The sequence below is a fragment of the Halichoeres trimaculatus genome, unplaced genomic scaffold (genome assembly GCF_033239565.1).
Source record: "Halichoeres trimaculatus isolate MK-OKI-2021-1 unplaced genomic scaffold, fHalTri1.1 fHalTri1_scaffold_1, whole genome shotgun sequence".
In the NCBI taxonomy this organism is placed as follows: Eukaryota; Metazoa; Chordata; class Actinopteri; order Labriformes; family Labridae; genus Halichoeres; species Halichoeres trimaculatus.
Window position 1 is genome coordinate 42117026 of NW_027437179.1, and position 22725 is coordinate 42139750.

General features: G+C 41.2%; 2 protein-coding genes across 3 annotated transcripts in view; one reads left to right on the top strand and one right to left on the bottom strand.

Annotated features, from left to right (window-relative positions):
• Positions 1–867: 867 nt before the first annotated feature.
• blcap (bladder cancer associated protein) lies at positions 868–7635 on the top strand. The gene is made up of 2 exons (XM_074665975.1): positions 868–986; positions 5948–7635. The coding sequence occupies exon 2, from the start codon at positions 6130–6132 to the stop codon at positions 6391–6393; it is 264 nt and encodes an 87-aa protein (XP_074522076.1). The 5' UTR covers positions 868–986; positions 5948–6129; the 3' UTR covers positions 6394–7635.
• Positions 7636–9312: 1677 nt separating this feature from the next.
• The window catches only part of ripor3 (RIPOR family member 3), a 52514-nt gene continuing 39101 nt past the window's right edge, over positions 9313–22725 (bottom strand). For both annotated transcript variants that reach the window (XM_074667474.1, XM_074667551.1), the window contains 18 exons: positions 20176–20239; positions 20042–20085; positions 19802–19927; positions 17768–17913; positions 17556–17682; positions 17305–17465; positions 16986–17219; positions 16758–16845; positions 16440–16685; positions 16030–16175; positions 15767–15932; positions 13754–13883; positions 13439–13603; positions 13191–13355; positions 12917–13119; positions 10550–10633; positions 10252–10342; positions 9313–10140 (listed from right to left, as the gene is read on the bottom strand). In XM_074667474.1, the coding sequence (XP_074523575.1) occupies positions 10040–10140; positions 10252–10342; positions 10550–10633; positions 12917–13119; positions 13191–13355; positions 13439–13603; positions 13754–13883; positions 15767–15932; positions 16030–16175; positions 16440–16685; positions 16758–16845; positions 16986–17219; positions 17305–17465; positions 17556–17682; positions 17768–17913; positions 19802–19927; positions 20042–20085; positions 20176–20239 (2487 nt within the window). In that variant the 3' untranslated portion in view covers positions 9313–10039. The remainder of the gene's footprint in view (positions 10141–10251; positions 10343–10549; positions 10634–12916; positions 13120–13190; positions 13356–13438; positions 13604–13753; positions 13884–15766; positions 15933–16029; positions 16176–16439; positions 16686–16757; positions 16846–16985; positions 17220–17304; positions 17466–17555; positions 17683–17767; positions 17914–19801; positions 19928–20041; positions 20086–20175; positions 20240–22725) is intronic.

A 22725-nucleotide genomic window follows, 5' to 3' on the forward strand; every position in this document is an offset into this window, starting at 1 on the left:
AATAATAATAAATTATACTGATATAGAATTTTTCTAAACATTACGAAGTGCTTTTCAAAATTAAAACGAACAATTAAAGGAAAATAATACTGCGAGAAGAAGAATGAAAAGAATAATCAAACAACACAAAGGTCTTAAATCCCCACCAGACAAAAGGAGATGAAACATCAGAAAAAATAAAAATTTTACAAGATAAAAAAGGATAACCTTTACCTACGGAAGCGTATTGCATTCACTTGAAGAAAAAAAAACAACTTAGGTTTTCCAGAAAACAAACCAATAAAAAGAATATTAATCAGAAAAACAAAATTAACTACTACAAAAAAATACTCATAAAACAGAAATAATTATAACAAAATACAAACCAATATAATAATTATAACAAAAACAAACCAATAAAAAATATTAATCAGAAAAACAAAATTAACTACTACAAAAAAATACTCATAAAACAGAAATAATTATAACAAAATACAAACCAATATAATAATTATAACAAAAACAAACCAATAAAAAATATTAATCAGAAAAACAAAATTAATTACCACAGAAAAACAAACCGAAGAATAAATTACTCTGAAAATCTGATTTTTATTTTTCTTCTTCAAGTGAATGCAATACGCTTCCGTATTTACCAGTGTTAGCTTTTGTCTATTCAATAATGACTGAAAAACACAGGACTTTTAAATGCCACAACATAACTGTGTCAAAATATTTTAGCTCCACAATAAAGGAGATAGTATGAAAGTGTTTCTTTTAATGTAATTCAGAGTGTTGTTGAGGTTATAATCAGATGAAATAATTGTAAATCCAGTTTTATGTTTAATCCTGTATACGTGCAGTGAATTATGTTCAGGCACATAAGGAGTCTACTAAAAGTCTCTGCCACAGCTTTGCAGCAGGGGTCCTGAGAGCTAGAGGCTAATGTTTGTTAGCTTGGTGCGCAGTCTGGATGTTTGTCTGAGAATGAGCCTCAAACACGTCAGGTTGGTTTGAATATTTATAAATCTACATTTTTAACAGATAAAGGTAGATTATTAACACTCCACCTGAGGCACTTTGAGAGCTTTCTGCTGTGTTTACACCGAGGGGACAGTTCATTCACCGGAGCCCTCACGGCTAACAGTTTAGCCTCTGATTCGAGCTCCACTGTCTCTAACAGGAGAGATTTTAAAGCAGAGTTGTCTTTAAAGTAGGTGTTGATGGTCTGGGGGATTGTTGTTATTTTTAAACCATGATCTATAGGTGGATCTGAAGGGAAACGGAAACGTATATCCTCCGCAGACGGAGTTTTTAACGGGCTAACTGTGGAGACACGGTTCACTGTTAGAACTGGCTCCCGCTGCCTGTGACCGCCCACAGCCGCGGATTATATGGAGAGGATGTTAAACCACCTCAAAACAAACTCAGTCTTTGTTGTTGAAGTTTTCTGAAATACCGAGCAGCTTCTCTTTAGTCTGTTTGAAGCTTCTCTGACCCCTCAGTGAACACCTGCTGTGAGCCCAGCCTGCTAACAGATGAATGATCTGAGTTTAGACCGAGGTTTGCTGCAGCTCCGCGGCCCAGATACTGAAGACAGGGCTTACTGCTAATTTAATGTTTTAGCTTATTCTAAACTCTTAATCTGTTTTGATAATTATAAAGATGTGCTTTACTCACAAATACTCCTTGAAAACACGCTATTCTTCCTTTGATGTGTTTTTCCCCCAACCACTGTAAAATACGGAAGCGTTTTGCATTCACTTGAAGAAAAAAAAAACAACTCAGGTTTTTCAGAGTATTTTATTCTTCAGTTTGTTTTTTGTGGTAATTAATTTTGTTTTTCTGATTAATATTTTTGTATTGTTTGTTTTTTTTTTTTTGGATATAATTATTATATTGGTTTAAATTTTGTTATAATTATTTCTGTTTTTATGAGTAATTTTTTGTGGTAATTAATTTTGTTTTTTCTGATTAATATTTTTTTATTGGTCTGTTTTTTGTTAGTATTATTTCTGTTTTTATGAGTAATTTTTTCTGTTTTCAGATTACTTTTTTCTTGTTTTTATGAGTAATTTTTTCCTGAAGCATCAAGATACTTAGAAATCCCGTGAGAACCTCCAACTTGCAGACGACTCCCGTGGATGTGTGGTGGCTCCTGTGTCCCGCACGGATCAAAGATCCTGTTCGGCACATGTGTCTTAATCTTAACTTTCTACCGGTCCGTACCGGGTCAATAAAGGTAAGGTATTAGCCACACACAGGGTATGATACCCTTGTTAAGTATTTGATTTTATCCTTATATTTTATACAAGCTTATTGTTCAATGTAATACTTAAGGAATAGACAAAGATGTGGCATTAAAAAATGCATTGCTTCTACAATGGAAAGCCGGTAGAAAGTTAAGGATAAGGCATATATGTTCCGAACAGGATCTCTGATCCGTGCGGGACACAGGAGCCACCACTCATCCATGGGAGTCGTCTGCAGGTTGGAGGTTCTCATGGGATTTCGTAGTAGCTCAATACTTCAGGAAAAAATTATTAAACGGGATAAAAGTAATCTGAAAACAGAAAAAAAAATTACTCTTAAAAACAGAAATAATTATAACAAGAAACAAACCAATATAATAATTATAACAAAAAACAAACCAATAAAAAGATATTAATCAGAAAAACAAAATTAATTACCACAAAAAACAAACGGAAAAATAAATTACTCTGAAAAACCTGAGTTTTTTTTTTTTCCTTCAAGTGAATGCAATACACTTATGTAGTAAAATACCTAGGGCTGTGTTTTATTTATACAAAAGTTGATATATAATCAAAGTTGATCTATAAGCTGAGGCAGTTTATTCCTCCACACTTGCCTGTGTATTTCTGATGAGGTTTCCTCACCAGGCTGGGTATTTAGCAGGTTAATGTTATTAACTACTTCCTGCTGAGAGGTGGCCCCAGGTGGTTTGGGCCCTTCTCAAATCTGATTGGTTGCCCCAGCTGCCCCAAAATCCTAAACTGTGTGATGTTAATCTTTCCCAACACATGAGCTCTTTTCATTTTTCACAAAAAGCTCCTCTGTCTTCCTCCTCTGTGCTTTTATTTTGATGTAGCTGAGGAGGAGATGTTACAATGGAACACAGTGTTTGGGAAGCAGGAGAGACACACACGCACACACGTCACGTTGGAAATACTGAGGTGTTCCCGCCTCCTCGGGTTGAGGTGTGACCTCTGACATTATGTGACCCCTCTCGTGCACTATCAGTTCACTGCAGACATTACTCAGCACTGTTTTAGTTTGAGGCTGTTGTGGTAATGGACGTCAATAAGAAGCAAATCACCGAAGAGAGACTTTTTGTTATTTAGGCTGATTAATTATAAGTTAAAACCAGACTTTTTGGGAAGATTGTTTTAATGTTTTTGTCATCAGAGGCGTGTTTTTTTTATCAGACAGGCGTGCAGGAGTTTGTTCAAGCCTCTCTGTTGTGTAACTCTAAAAGTTAGCACACAGAAATAAGGCGTCTCCATGATCCTGTGATGTGAGGAGCTGTCAGACATGATTATTGAAGCCAGAAAGGGTGAATAAATAGCTAAATGCTTCTCCTGCATGAGTCAGATACCTCAGCCATAAAGTCCAGACACACCCCTGAGCTTTTAGCTAGCTTAAAGAGAAGTGAAGCCGTCAAACGACGTGTTTCCAGTTAAGTCTCAGACGAACACGTTCAGCAGCGTCTGTGTGCTGAGGTCGGGCTGACAGGCGGCTCAGTAATGCCTGCAGCTGATTGTGACAGTCCTTCAGTCAGTCACACACAGATCTGCTGGAGGAACAGCTGATCTCAGAGCAGACACACTCTGTTCATGTGTTTATGTCATGTAATCACGCCATGTAGTTTATCAGCTTAGTGTGTAAACGTACACACACAGAGCAAAGTCACAACACGTCAGTTAACCGTCTGATCAGGATTCTGGTCCTGGTTCTGAAGGTTTCAGTGAGACCTGAGGGCCTGAGAGTGAAGTCACCTGGGTAAATAGTTAGCCAATTATTGACTCTAGGAAGTCTTCATTAACGAGGCTGAGAGCCGGTTTCAGAGGCTGCTTGGTTTCCTGACTGAGGAGTGTGTGTCAGGAAGACCTGATCCTTTAATGACATGATGAGTCCAACTCTGGTTTAAAGCCAGGTGTGTTTCAGGTGTAAATATAAAGCTTTATTTTCAATGTTCATTCTCTCTTTAAAGCAGCTTCATCAGGACTAAATTCATGTTTTCTGTGTGTGTGTTTTATTTTTAAAGCACTTTTCCAAACATGCTGCACAGCTTAAAAACAGAAAAATAAGAAATGTAAGAAAAATTTTAACATAAATAAGCTCAAAACTAAAAGAGTTATATGTTGAATAAACTACAGACTCAGCTAATTACCATTTCATTTGGAAAGAACTAACTATGGCACATTTTCTTCATTATTTTGTGAATAAATTGTTAATCACTTCATGCATGTGCACAAGCACGTGGACAGGGCGTGTGGCCCATGACGTTACTGATGTTTGATACCAACAATTTCCTTTCCCATCTGATACTGAGAAAAATTCAGGCTGGTACCAGCGATACCGATCTGAAGCTGATACTTTGTGAAATACGAGTAATGTTTGTGGTAAATTTTAATAAATTAGTGCATTTTAATCACACAAGTAAATTAAAATTGCCAGTACAATGTGAAAATAGATAAATAAATTCCGCAATAATTGCCTGCATTTGTCAAAACCTACATTTTGAGTTATTTATTCAGCAGTTAATGCAAATTCGACAGGTTGTAAATTAAAATAGATTTTATAGATTAAATGTTATTTTTTAAGTCTTTTTTTAAGTATATATATTTTCTTTACTTTCCATGACTGTTTTATTGCTTTTATGATGTGTATTTTAATGACACCTGGTGTTTTTTTGTTTTTTTTTTGCTGATGCGAGACTATCTCCTTGATCCATATATTATTAGTCAAAAAAACATGGATTTATTTTGTTACATTTATTATTTTCAATGATTGGAAATAGTTTGTTGTTATATAAATAGTTTAAATTATTTAAATTAATTATAATAAAACAATTTTTATTATTATATTTGTTATGATTATTTTCATAAATTATTTTTATTTTATATCATTATTTATATTATAATTGAATTATTATTGTAAATTATTGGATTTTTTATTGTATGAATTATTGAAATAATTGTAATTAATGATAATAAATGACTATTATTATTATATATTTAATTATTTTTATAAATTATTTTCATTATTATTTTTATTTTATATTATTATTTATATTATAATTTATTATCATAAATTATTGGAATTTTTTATTGTTATATAAATTATTGAAATTATTGTACTTAATAATAATATTAATTATTGTTATATATGTTATTATTTTTTGTAAATTATTTTCATTATTATTTTTTTTTTTTCATTATTTATATTATAATTGAATTATTATTGTTGTTATTTAATGTTTATGTATTTATTATATCTTACAATTTTTTTGTACTTGCTGCATTGACATAGTTCTATTCTATTCCTTAATTATTTTATAACCAGATCTATTGATTCAAACAACCCCAACAGCAATAGTGCTGAGTTTCCGTAAAGCTTCAGGAAAACAGAGAAAGTTTAAATTTTGTTTTTAACCCTCTGGTTGTCAGGATGTGGTCTTTGGAACCAGGACTGAAGCAGATTCTCTGATGGTTTTTGTAAATCCAGTTTCTGACACAGTTTGGTTTGTTCAACATGAAGAAAAAGAAAAAAAATCATATTTTAGTTTTGTTTTGTATCAGCGCTCTCTGTAACCAGGACGTGATGCTTGGTTTTGTCTCCTCTCATGTGACCACGCTGTGGACCGTCCATCCTCTGTCTCTGGTCTGGGTTTAGACCGGATTAAGGGACCGGTTTGTGACTGACGCTGTCTCCTCTGCTGTTTCAGGGATGACCTGACGACCTCTGTTTTCTTCGACCTCCTCCTCCATCACCCCAGCTCCGTCGGGTAGATCCACCTCCCTCGTCTCTCCGTCTGCCGCCGTCTGGTCGACGCACGGCGTCTCTGCTGGATCCAGTCCCCGTAGCGCCCCCTACAGTCCGTGTCGCCCCCTCACACACACAGAGACCATGTATTGCCTCCAGTGGCTCCTCCCCGTGCTGCTCATCCCCAAACCGCTGAACCCGGCGCTGTGGTTCAACCACTCCATGTTCATGGGCTTCTACCTGCTCAGCTTCCTGCTGGAGAGGAAGCCCTGCACCATCTGTGCCTTGGTCTTCCTCGCCGCGCTCTTCCTCATCTGCTACAGCTGCTGGGGAAACTGCTTCCTGTACCACTGCCAGGACGCCACGCTGCCGGACGCCGCCCAGGACCCTGCCATCGTCGGGACCTAGGAGAGCGGAGAGAGGAGCGAGAGCAGGAGAGGAGGAGGAAGGAGGAGGGAGGAGCAGAGGGTGATACTGCCATGCTGGAGGAGCTGAGGAGGAACACGCCCAAATATGGAGAGCGCCTGGCCAAAACAGGAAGTGAGGAGGGCTCAGGAGGAGCTGCTGGAGAGACACACACACACACCAGACTGTGAGGAGGAGAGGAGGTGTTAGAGGAGGGGCTCATCCAACCAGGAGGAGACGAGGAGGAGAGGAGGAGAGGAGGAGACCCCGAGAGACGGACAAACTGTTCACGCCACACGGGACAGGAACAGGAAGTGAGCGTGTGCTTCAGTATTCTGCTTCCTCTCTGACTCCTTTACTGCAAACATTTCACTCCTCAAACTGCCAAACACACACACACACACACACACACACACACACACACACACACACACACACACACACACACACACACACACACACACACACACACACACGCACACACACGCACACACACACGGCGCTCCAAAGCGGCCATGTTTGTTCCTCTCGCCAACACACACCAGGAAGTGTTTAAAGATAATCTGCTCCAACGTTAGGAGTAACAGCAAAATCATATCGCACACACACACACACACACACACACACACACACACACACACACACACACACACTGGACAATCAGTAAGTATGCTGTGAAGCCCCTCCTCCTCCTCCTCCTCCTCTGAAGGTGTAATAATGCTGAGAAACTGTCCTTCCTCCTCCTCCTCCTCCTCCTCGTCCGCGGAGCGAGCGCCCTGACCGCCACCGTCACCGTTTAGTTTCTTCTTCGCTGTTTTTTCTTTCGTCGGTTTGTGTTTCTCGTGCATGGGTTGCTGTTTAGTTTTTTTCAAGTTGACACAAATTTTAAACGATTAAAAAAACAAAAATGCTGAAAGTTTCCAAAGGTTAGAAAACACAGACGTGTGTGTGAGAGAAAGTGTGTGTGTGTGTGTGTGTGTGTGTGTGTCCTGTGCGACAGGTGTGTGTCGTGCTGATAAACGTGGAGCTTCCAGCGACTTAAAGCAATACACACACACCGAGCTGGAGGAGGAGCAGAGACTCCGACGTCTCCTGGTGTGTCTGCTCAGTGTTCAGCCCTCACACACAGGCGAAGGTGTTTATACTGTCAGAGTGTGTGTGTGTGTGTGTGTGTGTGTGTGTGTGTGTGCGTGTGTGTGTGTGGCCTCCTGTTGCAGTGCTGAACACGCTCTGCTGCGTTATTGCTTTGGTTTTAATTTAAATAAAGTTTTTTCCTCTCAAACTCTTGACGCCTGCTGCTTTGAACATGACCTCACCTCCAGTTTCTTCTCCAGGTGAAACTACGGTGGCCTGTGGGTGTATTTTTTTTATTTACCAGGAAAATATGTTATCTTGTATTTAGCTCCAGGAAGCAATAGCATTAGCATTAGCATTAGAGCTATGTTTATCAAAAAAAAAAAAAAAAGAAAATTATCTTTCTCCCCCTTTTCCCAACTTAACTGCGTCCGTCAGGAAAACTTTCCTCTTAACTTCTGTCGTGTTGTGGCTTTTCAAATGTGCTAATTGACTCTTACTGGCCACCGTAGAAAACTGACTTCAAGCTTCAAAAACTTTGATCTTGAACTCTATCGTCTCCTGAAGGAAACTATCTTTGCATGCAGGCAAAAAACACCGTCGCAAAGAAAACAGAAGCCGAGTCCCAGTTTAGCGGCTGCAGCCTACGGTGGCTGAATTTGAAGGTCGATGACGTCACAGCAACAATGGCCGACAAATCCCGCCTCCTTTCTGGTGCCGCCAGGACAGATTCAGTGAATCCTTCTTATCGGGCGTGAACACCGAAGATGGTAGACACCAGAGGGAGTCCTGTTTGATCCAGGTATCGAGGATTTCTGGCAACGACTGTGATTTTATTTCCAAAACATTGAAGATGATTTTGTTTCACTGTGGAAAAATGTGTCTGGGCTTTTTTAAGTGATTTACTGAGGAAAAACAGTTCTTTATAAATCTTTTCATTATAGAAAAAATTATGTTGATAGAAAAAAATAAGTGTTGGAAAAAAAGTGATTTTTTTTAACTACAGGTAATTCAACAGCTTACATTTTTTACTTAAAAAAAATAAATAAAAAAAAGATTAAATCTCACATCCCCCTAAAGCAAGGGTCTTCAACCTGCGGCTCTTTAACTCCTTTGCAGTGGCTCCTTAAAAAAAATCATTAAATTAAAAAAAAAAAAATCTTACAAAGGGTATTGATGATTGAAGATATTGACAGTAAGTAAAGTAATGGGTTAACATTTTTTTATACCAAATATGCATCACTTCTTGCAATACAGCTTACTATTTTTTGAGGTTATTGCACATTTTTGAAATTTTTCACTTTTTTTGTATTTCAATTTGTGAAATTGAAAAATTCTAAAAAAAAAAATTGAGAATTTCTTAAAATGTTAAAAATGTTTCAAATATATATATATATTTAATTTATTAAAATTTTGCCAATTATTTAAATGTAATATTTTGAAAATAATTGCACATTTTTTAAATTTGTTAAAAAAAATTTAAATGAAGCACATTTAAAAAAAAATTTTTTTTTTCTTTTTTCTTTTTTTTTTTTTTTTTTTAGCAAATTTCTGAATTTTGGCAAATATTTGCACATTTAATCAATATCATAATTTTGAAAAGTTTTGCAAATTTTTTGTAAATTTTTTTTACCTTGAGACGACAGGAAGTGAACCAAGCCTCCTTAACCTCCAGGTCAAACCCACACCCCGTCATTCTGACTTCTTAGAAATCCAACACTAGTCTGAGATCTTAAAATATCTTAAAATAAAGTGTTGGATATCTCCTGATCATCATCTCCTCACAGACGCTGAAGTAAACAGGAAGTGAGGAGAATATTTCTTCACACAGGTGAAAAAACATCCAGAGAGATTGTCTTTTTATTCTCACACATATGAAATTATTTTCTTTAAATGCAGATAAAGTCTCAGTTATACACATTTCCATTAGCAATTTACACCTCGTCACGCCGTCTGTGGTAGTTAAACAGTCGTCCTGAGTCAAAAACCTCAGATAAACTTCCATCACTAACATCTTCCTCTTCCTCCTCTTCTTCCTCTTTTTCCCGTGCCGTTTCACTTCCCACACAAACCTTCCAGAAATATCCGCTCAGAGGTCAGAGGTCAGTCTGACCACAGTCTGTGGTGAGTCGAAGCATCCTCAGGTCAGGAACCCTCACAGGGGTCAGTTCAGGCAAACAGCCAGCAGGGGGCAGCAGAGTCTTTAATGAAACTGACCCTGGATCAGGATTTTCAGGACTCTGAGCTCTGACGGTGGACTCCTTCCTGTCGATAGTTCATGTCCTGACTCAAGACAAAAAGTTTTCCTTATGTTTTTCAAAGATTAAGTCCAGAAGTTTCTGTTTGGGTCTGATGATGAAGAGGATCCAGTCTTCAGAGTCCACCCAGCAGGAACCTAACAGTCCAGTCTCTCTGGTCTGGTCTTCTCTGTGGATTTTTCTCTGTCGTTTTATTTAAACGGTGAAAAACGTCTGGTCATTGAGTCTTTCCTCTTCTTCACCTGAACACACACACTCTCTCACACACTCTCTCACACACACTCCCTGACAGACGTACAGCGCCCTCTCTGTCTCCTCTAGAGGAACGTGATCTCAGTCTCCAGGTTCTTGTACGCCTCCTCCTCCATCTCGGCGTGGAGCTGGTCCATCCTCTGGAAGGCCAGGTAACCCTTCTTACCTACACACACACACACACACACACACACACACACACACACACACAGAGGTAAAGGTGAGACAGAGGTGTGTAAACCTGCAGAGAGGTGAGAGGATGGAGAGATGTTGGTACCGAAGGAGAGGACGCTCTCTTTGGCCGCGCTGCGAACGTCTTCGTCCTTAGACCGCCACAGATCAGCGATGTGGTCCACGCTCTCTGTGGCCTGCACACACACACACACACACACACACACATGCACACATGCACACACATAGGATTACAAAACACACATTCAACAGTTAACAGGTGCTGCTGAAGCTGTGTTACTGAGTGTGTGTGTGTGTGTGTGTGTGTGTGTGTGTGTGTGTGTGTGTGTGTGTGTGTGTGTGTGTGTGTGTGTGTGTGTGTGTGTGTGTGTGTGTGTTCTCACCCTGAGGCATTTCAGAGCCAGACAGGAGCCGTGTTGGATCTGAACGTCAGAGCTCTTCAGACTCTCAGTGTAAAAAACTACAGCCTGGAGGAAAAACAGAGAAAAGGGCTCTTATTTATCAATCCTGAGTGGGAATTGGTGCTGATCTGGGTGTAGAAATGATCCTACAGCAACGTTCACGTGTTAGCATAAAAGCTATATTTATTACAGCCTAAGTTACACAAGAAAACAATCATTTACTTAATTTCACAACTTTTCTGTGTCTGTTATGAAAACTGTCCTCTTAACTTCTGTTCTGTTGTTGCGTTTGCAAATGGGCTCACACCATAGACTGAAAAAAAATGCTTAGTTCGGAGTGAGGTCTCCACGAAAACTGCTCCCCCTGGTGGCTGGCTGCAGTATAGGTTTAAAAATCCATCTCCCCAGTCATTCCAGATGGGCTGTGGTCAAACTTTAAAAAATTAACACACCTGGTAGAAATGTTTCTCACGTCTGATTGTTGTGGTGATTTGAAGATATCATTTGGCTGTCTTGTATTCAAGTCCTCTTTTTTCTGGAAATTTTTGTTTTTATTAGTTATACAAGGTTAAAAATGAGGCTTTTTGTAACGTTTAACGATGATTGACAGCTGGCGTTCTTGTGTATTTTTTTCGGGGTTTGTAGAATATGTCAGGAAGTAGAGTCAAGCAGTCGGCCCCTGAGCTTTCGTCTCCTCATGTCTAAATTATTTTTATTATTTAATTATTATTACTTTCTACGTCCCCTCCTCCCACCTTTCCTTACTTCCTTTTGTTTCATTCTTTCCTAATTTCCTTTCCTTTCTACCCTTCCTTATGTTCTCACTTCCTAAATTTTCCTCCCTTCCTTTATTTTATTTTTCCTTCTTTCCTTCCTTCCTTCCTATGTTCCTTTTTTCATTTGTTTTTTCCTTCATTCATTCCTTCCTTTATTCCCTACCACCATCCCTCCCTTCCTTCCTCTCCCTTGTTCCTTCCTTCCCTTCTTTTCCTTCCTGCCTTTCTTCCTTTACTTAATTTCTTTCTTTCTTTCTCCCTATTTTTCCTTCCTTCCTTAATTTTCTCCCTCTATCATCCTTCCCTTCCTTCTTTTCTTCTTTCCTTTCTTTATTTACTTTCTTCCTTTTTCCAGTTCAGTCTGTTCCTTCTTTTCCTTCCTTTCTACATTCCTTTAATCCCCCCTTCCTTCCTCCTATCTTACACTCCCTTATTCCTCCCTTCCTTCCTTCCTTTCTTTCTGTCCTTTGTTTGGTTTCATCATTATATTCTTTCCTTCCCTCCCTTCCTTTCTCCCCAATCCTTCCTTTCCTTCTCTCATCTGTAATTTGATTCCTACCCATTCCTTCCTTCCCTTCTTTTCCTTCCTACCCTTTCTTCCTTTCTTTAATTCCTTTCTTTCTTTCTCCCTGTTTCCTTACTACTTCCTTTTCTTTTTTCCCTATTTTTCCTTCCTTCCTTAATTTCCTACCTCTACCATCCTTTCCTTTAATTCTTCCCTTCCTTCTTTTCTTCCTTCCTTTCTTTATTCACACTTTTCTTTTTCCTGTTCCATCTTTTCCTTCCTTCCTTTCCTTCTCTTCTCCATTCCTTTAATTCCTCCCTCCCTTCCTTCCTTCCTTTCTTTCTGTCCTTTGTCTGATTCTATCAATATATTCTCTCCTTCCTTTATTCCCTACCTCTTTCCCTCCCTTCCTTTCTCCCCAATCCTTCCTTTCCTTCCCTCAACTGTAATTTGATTCCTACCTTTTCCTTCCTTTCTCTCTCCTGTTCCTGCCTTCCCTTCTTTTCCTTCCTGCCTTTTCTTCCTTTCCTCAATCCCTTTCTTTCCCTATTTTTCCTTAATTTCCTACCTCTTCCATTCTTACCTTCAATCCTTCCTTTCCTTCTTTTCTTCCTTACTTTCTTTATTTACTTTCTTCCTTTTTCCAGTTCCATCTTTTCCTTCTTTTCTCTATTCCTTTAAATCCTCCCTTTCTTCCTCCTTTCTTTCTGTCCTTTGTTTGATTCCCTCATTATATTCTTTTCTTTCTTTCTGCAGAGACTTTATCACAGACATGGGTGTGTATTAAAAATCTGATAACAGCATCTCTAACTTCTTTTTAAAAAGAAAAAGTTCTGTGCTCATGTGAGCAGATTTTTCCTCTTGACAGATAAACGCCGATCTGTGCGTGAAAAATGAGCGTAGACGTAGGGCGTTTGATAATCGAGGGCCAAGGTGTGGAGATATATTCGGTGCACAGGGTAAGAGATAGACTAAATTGTGCACTCTCTGGTGAAATGCATGCTGGGAAACTGAGGCCCTGCAGTGATTTTGCTCTGACCCCTCAGACTCTGTGTCAGGTAAGCTCACCTTGCTCCTGAAGCTGCTGCAGCCGGCAGCTCTGCTCACACAGCCCGCGGCAGCTTTACACACCCTGTGGTTGGAGTCCACCTGCAGACAGGCCAGAGCCTGCAGCGTACAGGTGAGGGGGAGGAGCTCTGCCAGGCCACGCCCCTTCATTTTATTAAGAGCACGCCTCCGTTTGGGGCTCCTCAGGGCTGACAGGAAGTACTCTGAAAGAGAGTCAGAGTGAAAGACGTGGAGAGCTTCGTCTTTGAGCAGACGGTGAAAACTGAGCGCCCACCTTCTCTGGACAGACGGGAGATGTGCTCGCCGAGCTCCGTCACGTTCCAGCGCTTCAGATAAACCGAGAGCTGGAAGACGGAGACTCTGTCCGGGCTGCAGGGAGGACGAGGAGCAGGAAGGACCCGACAGACCGTCTGCAGCTGCTGCAGGAGGAGAGAGAAGACTGAGGAGAGACAGAGAGAAGCTGTAGAGATGAGTCACACACACACACACACACTCACACACACACTCAGGATCAGTGTGTACCTTTCTCTGACTGGCCCGGCTGCTTGGCCTTCACCTTGTGTGTGTAGCGTTTCCTCAGCGTCCTGCAGAAAGAGTCGGCGCTGCAGCAGAAAGGAGAGCTGCTGTCGGCCACACACTCGTCCCAGAACAGCAGCACGTCCTTCGTCCTCTGAGGCTTCGGCAGGACTACAAGAGGAGGAGGAGGAGGAGGAGGAGGAGGAGGAGGAGGAGGAGGAGGAGGAAGAAGAGGAGGTTATCTCGTGTTTAGGTGACCTTGTTTCTGAAGTGGCTCTGATCCAGCGTGTGACGTGCAGACAGGAGCAGAGAGGTGTTTACTGTCTTTGGCAGAGATGCTGTCGGTCTTCTCCAGCAGCAGACAGCTGACCCGGTCCAGGACCTCGGCCTGCAGACCCATCTCCTCCAGCAGCTCCACGCGGGACGGGGTGAAGTGTGTGGACTTCAGCATCTGAGGGAACATGGAGGAGGTGTGTTAGACTCTGACGGGACGGGCTGAGGGTGGAGACAGGTTTAACCTGAGCTGTTAAAGAGAAACCAGACACAGGCAGAGAATCCTGCATGTGCTGCCATCTAGGGGTGAATCCTGGAAAACACACCACACACCATGAACTGTCGGCTTGTTATCAAAAAGTTACTCCCTGATTTTGAACCTTAATTATTCGTCTTCTAGCAGGGCTTTCTGAGAGTCTGCAGCAGTTTCCTTCATCCTGCAGCAGGTTCACAGGCTGTGAGGTCTGTTAACAACAGGTCTTAGTCTTTGACCCTCTACAGTTAAACTTAACATGGTCAGACCTTAAAGGTCAAAGTTGGGTTATAGTGAGGTTATAGATAGGTTACAGTCTGAATTTATTTTTTGATGGGAAAGCACCTTGAAACTCATCTCCTTTAAAAGGGGGTCCCTTAATATCAAGGTTATAGATGAGTCATAGCTGGGTTAAATATAAAAAAAAAGTTAGGTTATAGATAGGTTGTAGAAAGGTCATAGTTAGGTCATAGATGGGTTACACATAGGTTGTAGTTTGGTTATAGATAGGTTATAGAGAGGTTATAATAAGGTTGTAGATTGGTAATATCTAGGTTATAAATAGGTTAAGGATATGTCATAATAAGGTTATAGAAAATCACAGTAAGGGTATAGATAACCATAGCTATGCTGTAGATAGGATGTAGTTGGGTTATAGATAGGTCATAGTTAGGTTAAAGATAATCATAGTCAGGTTTTAGATATTTTGTTAGTTGGTTAAAAGAAAAGTTATTGTTAGTTTATGAATAGGTTATAAATAGGTTGTAGATAGATCATAGTTAGGTTATAGATAGGTTATAGTTTTGTTATAGATGAGTCATATTTAGGTTATTTATTAGTTTTAGTTTGGTTATAGAAAGGTTAAAGATAGGTCATAGTAGGGTTATAGATAGGTTATATCTAGGTTATAAATAGGTTAATGATAGGTCAGAGTAAGGTTATAGAAAATCATAGTAAGGGTATAGATAGGATGTAGTTGGGTTATAGATAGGTCATAGTTAGGTTATAGACAATTATAGATATGTCATAGATAGGTTGTAGTTTGATTATAGATAAGTCATAGTTAGGTTATAGATATTCAGAGTTAGGTTAAAGATAATCACTGTCAGGTTTTAGATATGTTGTTAGTTGGTTGAAAGAAAAGTTATAGTTAGGTTATAAATAGGTCATAAAACGGTTGTAGATAGATCATAGTTAGGTTATAGATAGGTTGTAGTTTGGTTATGGATAGGTCATAGTTCGGTTTTATATAGGACGTATTATGGTTATAGAAAGGTTATAGATAAGTCATAGTTGGGTTATAGAATAGGTTATAATAAGGTTGTAGATAGTTTACAGATAGGTTATAAATAGGTTAAAGATATGTCATAGTAAGGTTATAGAAAATTATAGTAAGGGTATAGATAAAGTTATGCTATAAATAGGATGTATTTAGGTTATAAATAGGTCATAGTTGGTTAAAGATAGTTTTTTTGTGAGGTTATAGGTATGTCATTGAAAGGTTATAGACAGGTTAGAGTTAGTTTATAGATAAGCTGTAGTTTGGTTATAGATGGGTCATAGAACGGTCATAGTTAGGTCAAAGTTAAGTCATAGACAGGTTGTAGTTATGTTATAGAATGGTTAGAGTAAGGTTATAGATAGTTCATAGTTAGGTTATAGATAATCTTAGTTAGGTTATAGATAGGTTGTAGCCCGGCTAAAGATAGATCATTAATTGGTTAGAGTCAGTTTATAGATTGGTAATTGTTAGGTTGTATATAGGTTATAATTACTGGTATAGATTAGTTTATAGAGTCATAGTGAACCTGTAGCAGGAGGCAGCATGTATCCAGGTGAGTCTCCAAAGCCTGGTCCAGACTCCAGTTCCCAGAGGTCAGTGGGGCGATGACCAGCTCCTCCTCAGAAGCTGATTGGCTGTTGGTGGAGAGGATACCCAGACTCCTCAGAGTGCTCTGCTGGAGGGAGCCGATGCTGGGAGACCAAGAGGAGGAAGAGGAAGAGGATGAAGAGTTTGTTCATGTCACAGTCTGTTTTCTTCTTCTTCTCCTCTGTCGGGCTCTGAACTCACCCGCTGTCTTTGAGCCTCAGGCTGCCCAAACAGGAAGTGTCATCATCGGCGCCAAAGTCATGTGACAGGAAGTCAAAGCTGCCCAGGACTTCCTCCACAGCGAGCGTCTCCTCAGAGGACGAGCTCCTGAGCAGGGACAGGTCGTTCTGACCGAGACAAGGCCGACCGACAGCACAGGTGAGCTTTGACAATGGGGGGGCATCACCTACCTGAGCTCAGCCAGGTGTGTGTCTGTAGACTCAGGTGTGTGTAAGTAGACTCAGGTGTGTGTTAGTAGACTCAGGTGTGTGTCTGTAGACTCAGGTGTGTGTTAGTAGACTCAGGTGTGTGTCTGTAGACTCAGGTGTGTGTTAGTAGACTCAGGTGTGTGTTAGTAGACTCAGGTGTGTGTTCGAGACCTAGGTGCTTACCTTCAGGATGGTAGCCAGGTGGAGGACCTGGTGGTCCAGGGCCCTCAGCTCCCTCTCGGAGCAGCTCTGGACCTGTAAACCCTTCTCCAGCTCTGAGACCAGGGCCCCCAGTCTGAGGGCCTGGGCCTTACGCTGGGCCCCACTGGGCCTGGGTCTGCCTGTGGGCGGAGCCTCAGTCATAGGTGAGGACGGGGTCACAGCAGGGGGTGAGGGTGAAGCAGAGTAGGTCTGAAGGTCTGGAGAGTCCTGGAACAGAAGAGGGTCGAGTTAGAAACCACAGATCCAGATTCAGCCCACATCCTCCAGGTGTGTGTTTACCTGTTCCGGTATCAGAGCTGGGCTCAGACTCTGTGGTTCTGGTTCTGGATCTGTAGTGTTCTTCCTGAGGATGTCCGGGGTGCTGGACCTACACACACACACACACACACACACACACACACACACACACACACACACACACACACACACACACACACAGATGAAGGTGAGTGTATTCTCTTTCATTCTTTAATGAATAGAGGTCTTGGTCCAGGTTTTTGTGCTCACATGTGCAGGCCCAGCAGAGATCCTGGTCCACTTTCTGGAGACCTGAACGCAGCTTCTGAGACACTCCTCCACGCCTCCTCCCCTTCCCTCCTCTTCCTCCCCTCCTCCTCCTCCTCCTGCTCCTCCACAGAGACCTCCAGAGACTCCTCCTCCCCCAGAGAGAGCTGAGTCTGGCTCCCCCCGAAGCTGGTGGTCTGACTGTGGCTGAAGGGGGCGCTGTGGGCCCGGTTCAGACTGCGGGGGTAAAAACATGTCCTGAATCTCCTCTTAGAGCTTAAAACACCTTCATCACCCCTGACCTCTGACCTCTGCGGCTCACCTGAGCGTGTACGGGCTCTGAGGGCTGTGATTGGCTGAGACGGAGGAGTGGGAGGGGTTGGACAGGTAGCTGATCAGAGACACGCCCCCTCGGCTGTGGCGGCTGTTCGGCAGCAGAGACGGGAGGGAGCCGTCACGATCGCGCAGCTCACGAACCATCGACTGAGGAAAAGGAGGGAGAGGAGGAAGAGTTCAGCAACAACCAATCAGAGGCAGACTTCTTGTGACATCAGCGCGTTGCCGTGGACTCACGATGAAGTATTTCTCGGAGAAGGACGGCGTGCTCGGGGCTGTCCAGCTGTAGACCGAGCTCTTCCTGCTGGACACGGACTGACGGCTGACGGAGAGCGGACGCAAGTTCTCCGAGCTGTCGAAGGGGCTACACACACACACACACACACACACACATTCTTAGACCAGGTGGGCTCAGACTCTCGTGTGTGTGTGTGTGTGTGTTGACGTACTTCCAGGTGACCTCCAGCTGCAGTTTGATGGTCCCCAGCTCCGTGATGTCGACCACCATCAGCTGCGGCCTCGCCACGAAGAAGTCGGCGCTCGCACACGTCACCGAGCCGATCAGCAGCCAACCCAAACCCTTCGCCTCCGACACCTGAGGGAGGTCAGCGACCAATCACAGGCCGAGGAGGAACAAGGAGAAGGTCACGTGTTAAAAAAGTCTCAGAGAAGGATGTTAACAGTTCTTTTCAAAATAAAAGCTTCGCAAAGTTTAACCAAAAGTTCTGAAAATAAATAAATAAAGCAACAAACAAAAGTCAGATATAAAAAAACAAAGTGGAAAAATAAACACAGAGAGTTAAAAAAAGCAGAATACTTAAGTTAAGGAGACTCAGACGATGTTTTTTTTTTTTTTTATAAAAGTTTGGGTCAGAAAATCTACTGTAAAAAAATAACTTGTTGATTCGACTAAACTCACTCATCTCGTTGCTTTGGCTGAGTTAAGATAATTCAACATGAAGTGTCAAATAATTTGAACAAATAAAACAAACATCTCGCTCGGCTTGAAGTGAGGACTCCACAAAAACTGCTCCCCCTGGTGGCTGGCTGCAGTATAGGTTAAAAAATCCATCTCCCCAGTCATTCCAGATGGGCTGTGGTCAAACTTTAAAAAATTAATACACCTGGTAGAAATGTTTCTCACGTCTGATTGTTGTAGTGATTTGAAGATATTATTTGGCTGTCTTGTACCCAAGTCCTCTTTTTTCTGAAGAGTTTTGTTTTCATTAGTTTTTAGAAGTTAAAAATGAGGCTTTTCGTAACGTTTAACGATGATTGACAGCTGACGTTCTTGTGTAATAAGACTCAAGAAGTGATTAGACTTTCGAAAGAAAATATATACAGTCTATAATCAGTAACCATAAAAGTGCCTAATTCAGTACCAGTGGTGGCTGCTGGTCAGTCAAGGAGGGGAAGCTCATTTTTTTCCAGCCTACATCATAAATTTGTTTATTTATTTAAAGGTAAATTCTACCCTCTGTGTTAGCTTGTTATCAGCTGGAGCTGCTACATGAGACTACGACAGGCTGTAAGTGTGAGTGACAGGGGGAGAAGCTCCACAGCTGGAGCTGTAGCTGCTTATTGGTGAAAAGAGAGAGAATCTTTAAACACAACGCTCGTCGTTTTTAAGAAAGGTAAACTCTCTGGGGATCGATAAAACCTCAGAATCAGTCCAGAACAACTGACTGTAAAACGGAGAAGATGCTCTGGTGGAGAGTTATACTTCAAGATCTCTGACTGGCTCATTTCACTGTCAATCAAAAAGGGATTCAGCCTCAGACAGATCATCCAATCATCATGCAGAAGCCCAGCGTCCAGGCCAGCCCACTGCCTCATAGACCCCCAGAGACGCTGAGCGTCCGATGGGCGGGACAAAGCCCAGCGTTTATCCAATGACCGTCCAGTTTCCACAGTGGAACAGAAGAAGACGCTCAGCGTCCGACTGTGTTAAAGCGCTGAGACGCTGCGGGGATGAATGAGAAGGAGGTGGAGCCAGTTACCTGTGATAGGAGCTGATTCTGAACCAAAGATGAAGGAATTCTAGCTCAGATTTTATCAATGAAATGTTCACACAGCAGAACATATCAACACTTTTTGGGGACGTTTTAGGGGAAGCTGAGCTTCCCTTGCAGTCTTAGGGCAATCACCACTTTGGCGCTTCATGGTAACGATCAGCTGTCTTGTTTGTCTTAATCCTAATCCATCAACACCATCACAACAAAAAATGTTTAGCAGGTTTACCGGTATTTTACTGTTTTTTACAGTTTAATTTTTACAGTGCTGCATTTAAACATAACAGAAAAGTAATGACGTAGGCGTGTTTTATTTCCACTCCTTCCCAAATTCCTTCACTGTCAGGTTGACATGGATTTCTGATTCATGTGGACGTAGATTTTTAAGTTAGAAATTATTCTTTAGAAGATAAAGGGACCCAGGATGGAGCCCTGTGGGACGCCACAAGTTAGAAAAGAGGTGTGTGTAACCTTGATCTCAAAGTTGTGGTGTATGTGAGGGAGGAACACCATCTCCTCCACGTCCCAGGACTGTGTGTCGTCAGACTCGATCTTCCCTCTGATCCTCCACCGCTGGCGACCCAGCCGCACCACCACCTGGTCACATGACATCACAAAGACATGACATCATCAGAAAGAAGCCTCATTTAACAGGACGGGTTAAAAAAGAATCTCTGGAAATATTAAAGAGACGTTGATCTGGGGTCTCACCTCGTACTGGTCTCCGGGGCAGAGCCGAGCGAAGCCGATCAGACCTGAGAGGAAACAGGTGTTCAATATCAGAGAGTGTGAAGCTGATAACATGCTCATAAAGAGTGTGTGTGTGAGTGTGTGTATGTGTGTACCCTTCATTTTGATGTGCAGCTCCCCGAGGAGGAGCTCTAACTCTCCCTCCATCGCTGACATGTCCTGCAGAGAGAAACAGAAACTTAAGTAAGGGTCAATAAATCTTCAACATGATGAAACTTTCCACCTTTGTCTGTCCACAGAGAGGTCAAAGGTCAAAGTTTTCAATCCGTCATCTTCAGAGATTATCGATTTTTTTCAGACTTATGTTTATGTTCCCTTTTAAGCTTTTCCTCTCTCTACGTCTCTTTGTTACACAAAAAACATCTTCTGTTTTTAAAAAACGATAAAGAGTCCTGAACCTCCTCACAGCCTCGACCTCGTTTCTCTGGAGCTTTCCCAGGAGAACAAAGCTCCTTTTGTTGAATTTAAAACACTTTTCTTCATTTGTAGTTCCCATGAGTCCAGAGAAACCAAAGTATGTTGTCACGTTGTCTGTAAATCCCCTCAGCTGTGTTTACAGCAGCATCTGTTGTCCAGACCCCGAGCTGAGCCCTGAACGGATCGTCCTGCCTGTTCGCTCCACTGCAGAGGAACAGCAACCTGAGGAAACTCCACTTTTACTAAAGACTGAGAAATGCTCTTAAAATAAAGTTAATTAACTTTTACTAAAGTTACTTTGAGACGGAGAAATGCTCTTTAAGCAGAGGAAGAGTTTTTTTAAAGGTGAAGCAGGAAGAATACACTTTCTCTGGACAAACAGACGGGAGAGAAGTTTACATCCAGGTGATGCTGAGCAGTCTACAGACCAGCATCTATCATCTTCCTTAGCGTTTCCAAAAGCCACCCACGTTTACATGAGGACGGTTTGAAAACGATTCCCGTTCATATGACTCCAAGAGGACAAGTCACAATGATGTAGTGACCATGCCAGGCCAGTAGTTGGCGATGTGGATATATGTGTGTTTATATGCTACTCAGAAATCAGCCATCATTGTTGTAGTTGTTCTTTCTTTTTCTGCCGTTTTATTGTGTGAGACGGTTAGCGATCCAACCTCGAGGCGCATTACCGCCACCAACTGGAGCGGAATGGCTTAACAGGAAGTTGTGGCTGCGCGCGCAACCTTCACCTGAAACTGCGAGTGCGCATGCGGTGACTTCACCGTTTCACCCCGAAACACTCTGCTCTGTGTTTACACGAGGCTGGATTTCCGTTTTTTAGAAAAAATGCAACGAAATGTAATTGGATTTGATCGTTTTTGGCGTAAACGCGGCATAAAACTTAAGTCTATGACTTGAAAATACTTGTGTTTTTTTTTTTTTATAAAGTGCTGAATAAAAAGTGCCCCCATTCAAAGTATTCGTGATGGTAATTCTGTCATTTCAGGACAACAAACTTTCCCACAGAATTTTCCTCCTTGAATGCATCATTTAAAGTCCAATTAGGTTTGAGAACAAACAACAAGGATGTTGATTATGTTTCTGTGAGGGCCAGATTGCTCAAGAGTGGCAGTAACCCACAGCGGGCTGCTCCCGAGGATAATCTCATTCGCACTTTCAAATTACAAGGTCGTAAACAAAAAAACCTGCAACACAAAAATAACCAACAAAGAAAGAACAACTTCAAACTTTGTTCGGCACCCAAGGTTGCACAAAGAATGATAATTGTACATAAGGAAACCTTCTGTGATATAATGCTTTGGCTTCAGCAGTACATGTAACTGTCAGGTCATTGAAGTTGAAGCAGCGTGTCTCTCGCTGTGTCTCAGCTATGAAGAGTTCACAGAGACAAAGTCTTGTCACGCTGGTTTTTATTTTAAAAATAAAAGAGTTAAAAATGCTTTCATCGTATTTGTTAAATTAAATAGATTGTTACATCGTTAAAATGAATTTTAATTTGATAAACAGCCAGGGCCGTAGCTACAATTAGGCAAACACAGGCAGTTGCCTGGGGCCCCAAGATTCCCAGGGGCCCCCACAGCATCTCTTAAAAACTGACTTATGAAGTTCTCTTCAACTGAAAGCATTTCTTTTTTCTAAATCTTACTTCACATGCTTCAAAATCCATCAAAGTCTTAATCTGTAATGATGGTTTTGGCTCCTCCCCCTCCCTTCTTATTCAATGGACTATTCCATGTTACAACACATCTGAACATTTGATTCAGGAAGAAAGTGGTAAAAAACACTTTTTCCCCATTTTTTTCTTATTTTCAACCAAGTGGGAAATAAAACCAATGTTGCTCTGAGATCTGAGATAAACATATCAGACTTTTAGGATTTTAAGGACTTTATCTAGCCCAGGAAACAGGATCATTTTCTCTAAATCAAACTTTTTCAGTTGGTGATAAACATTATTGTATAAATCTCTTTTTTGGAAACATAACTCACTGGACAGGGGGTCAAATAAAAATACATTCACTTTAAAATAATAGGACCAAAAAGTATGGTAACTGTAAATATCACCTCTTTCAGTAGATTTGTTTCCAGTTTGATGTTGTGCTTGATATTTACATATTTTTTCTTTACTAAATTATTTTTTTCAATATTTACCTATTGTAATGTTTTTCTCTTCATCCTTTCTTGTTTGTTCCTGTTACTCTGTAAATTCC

What these genes read in the sequence shown, in the direction of transcription:
- blcap (XM_074665975.1), top strand. Translation starts at nt 6,130, where the DNA reads ATGTATTGCCTCCAGTGGCTCCTCCCCGTGCTGCTCATCCCCAAACCG.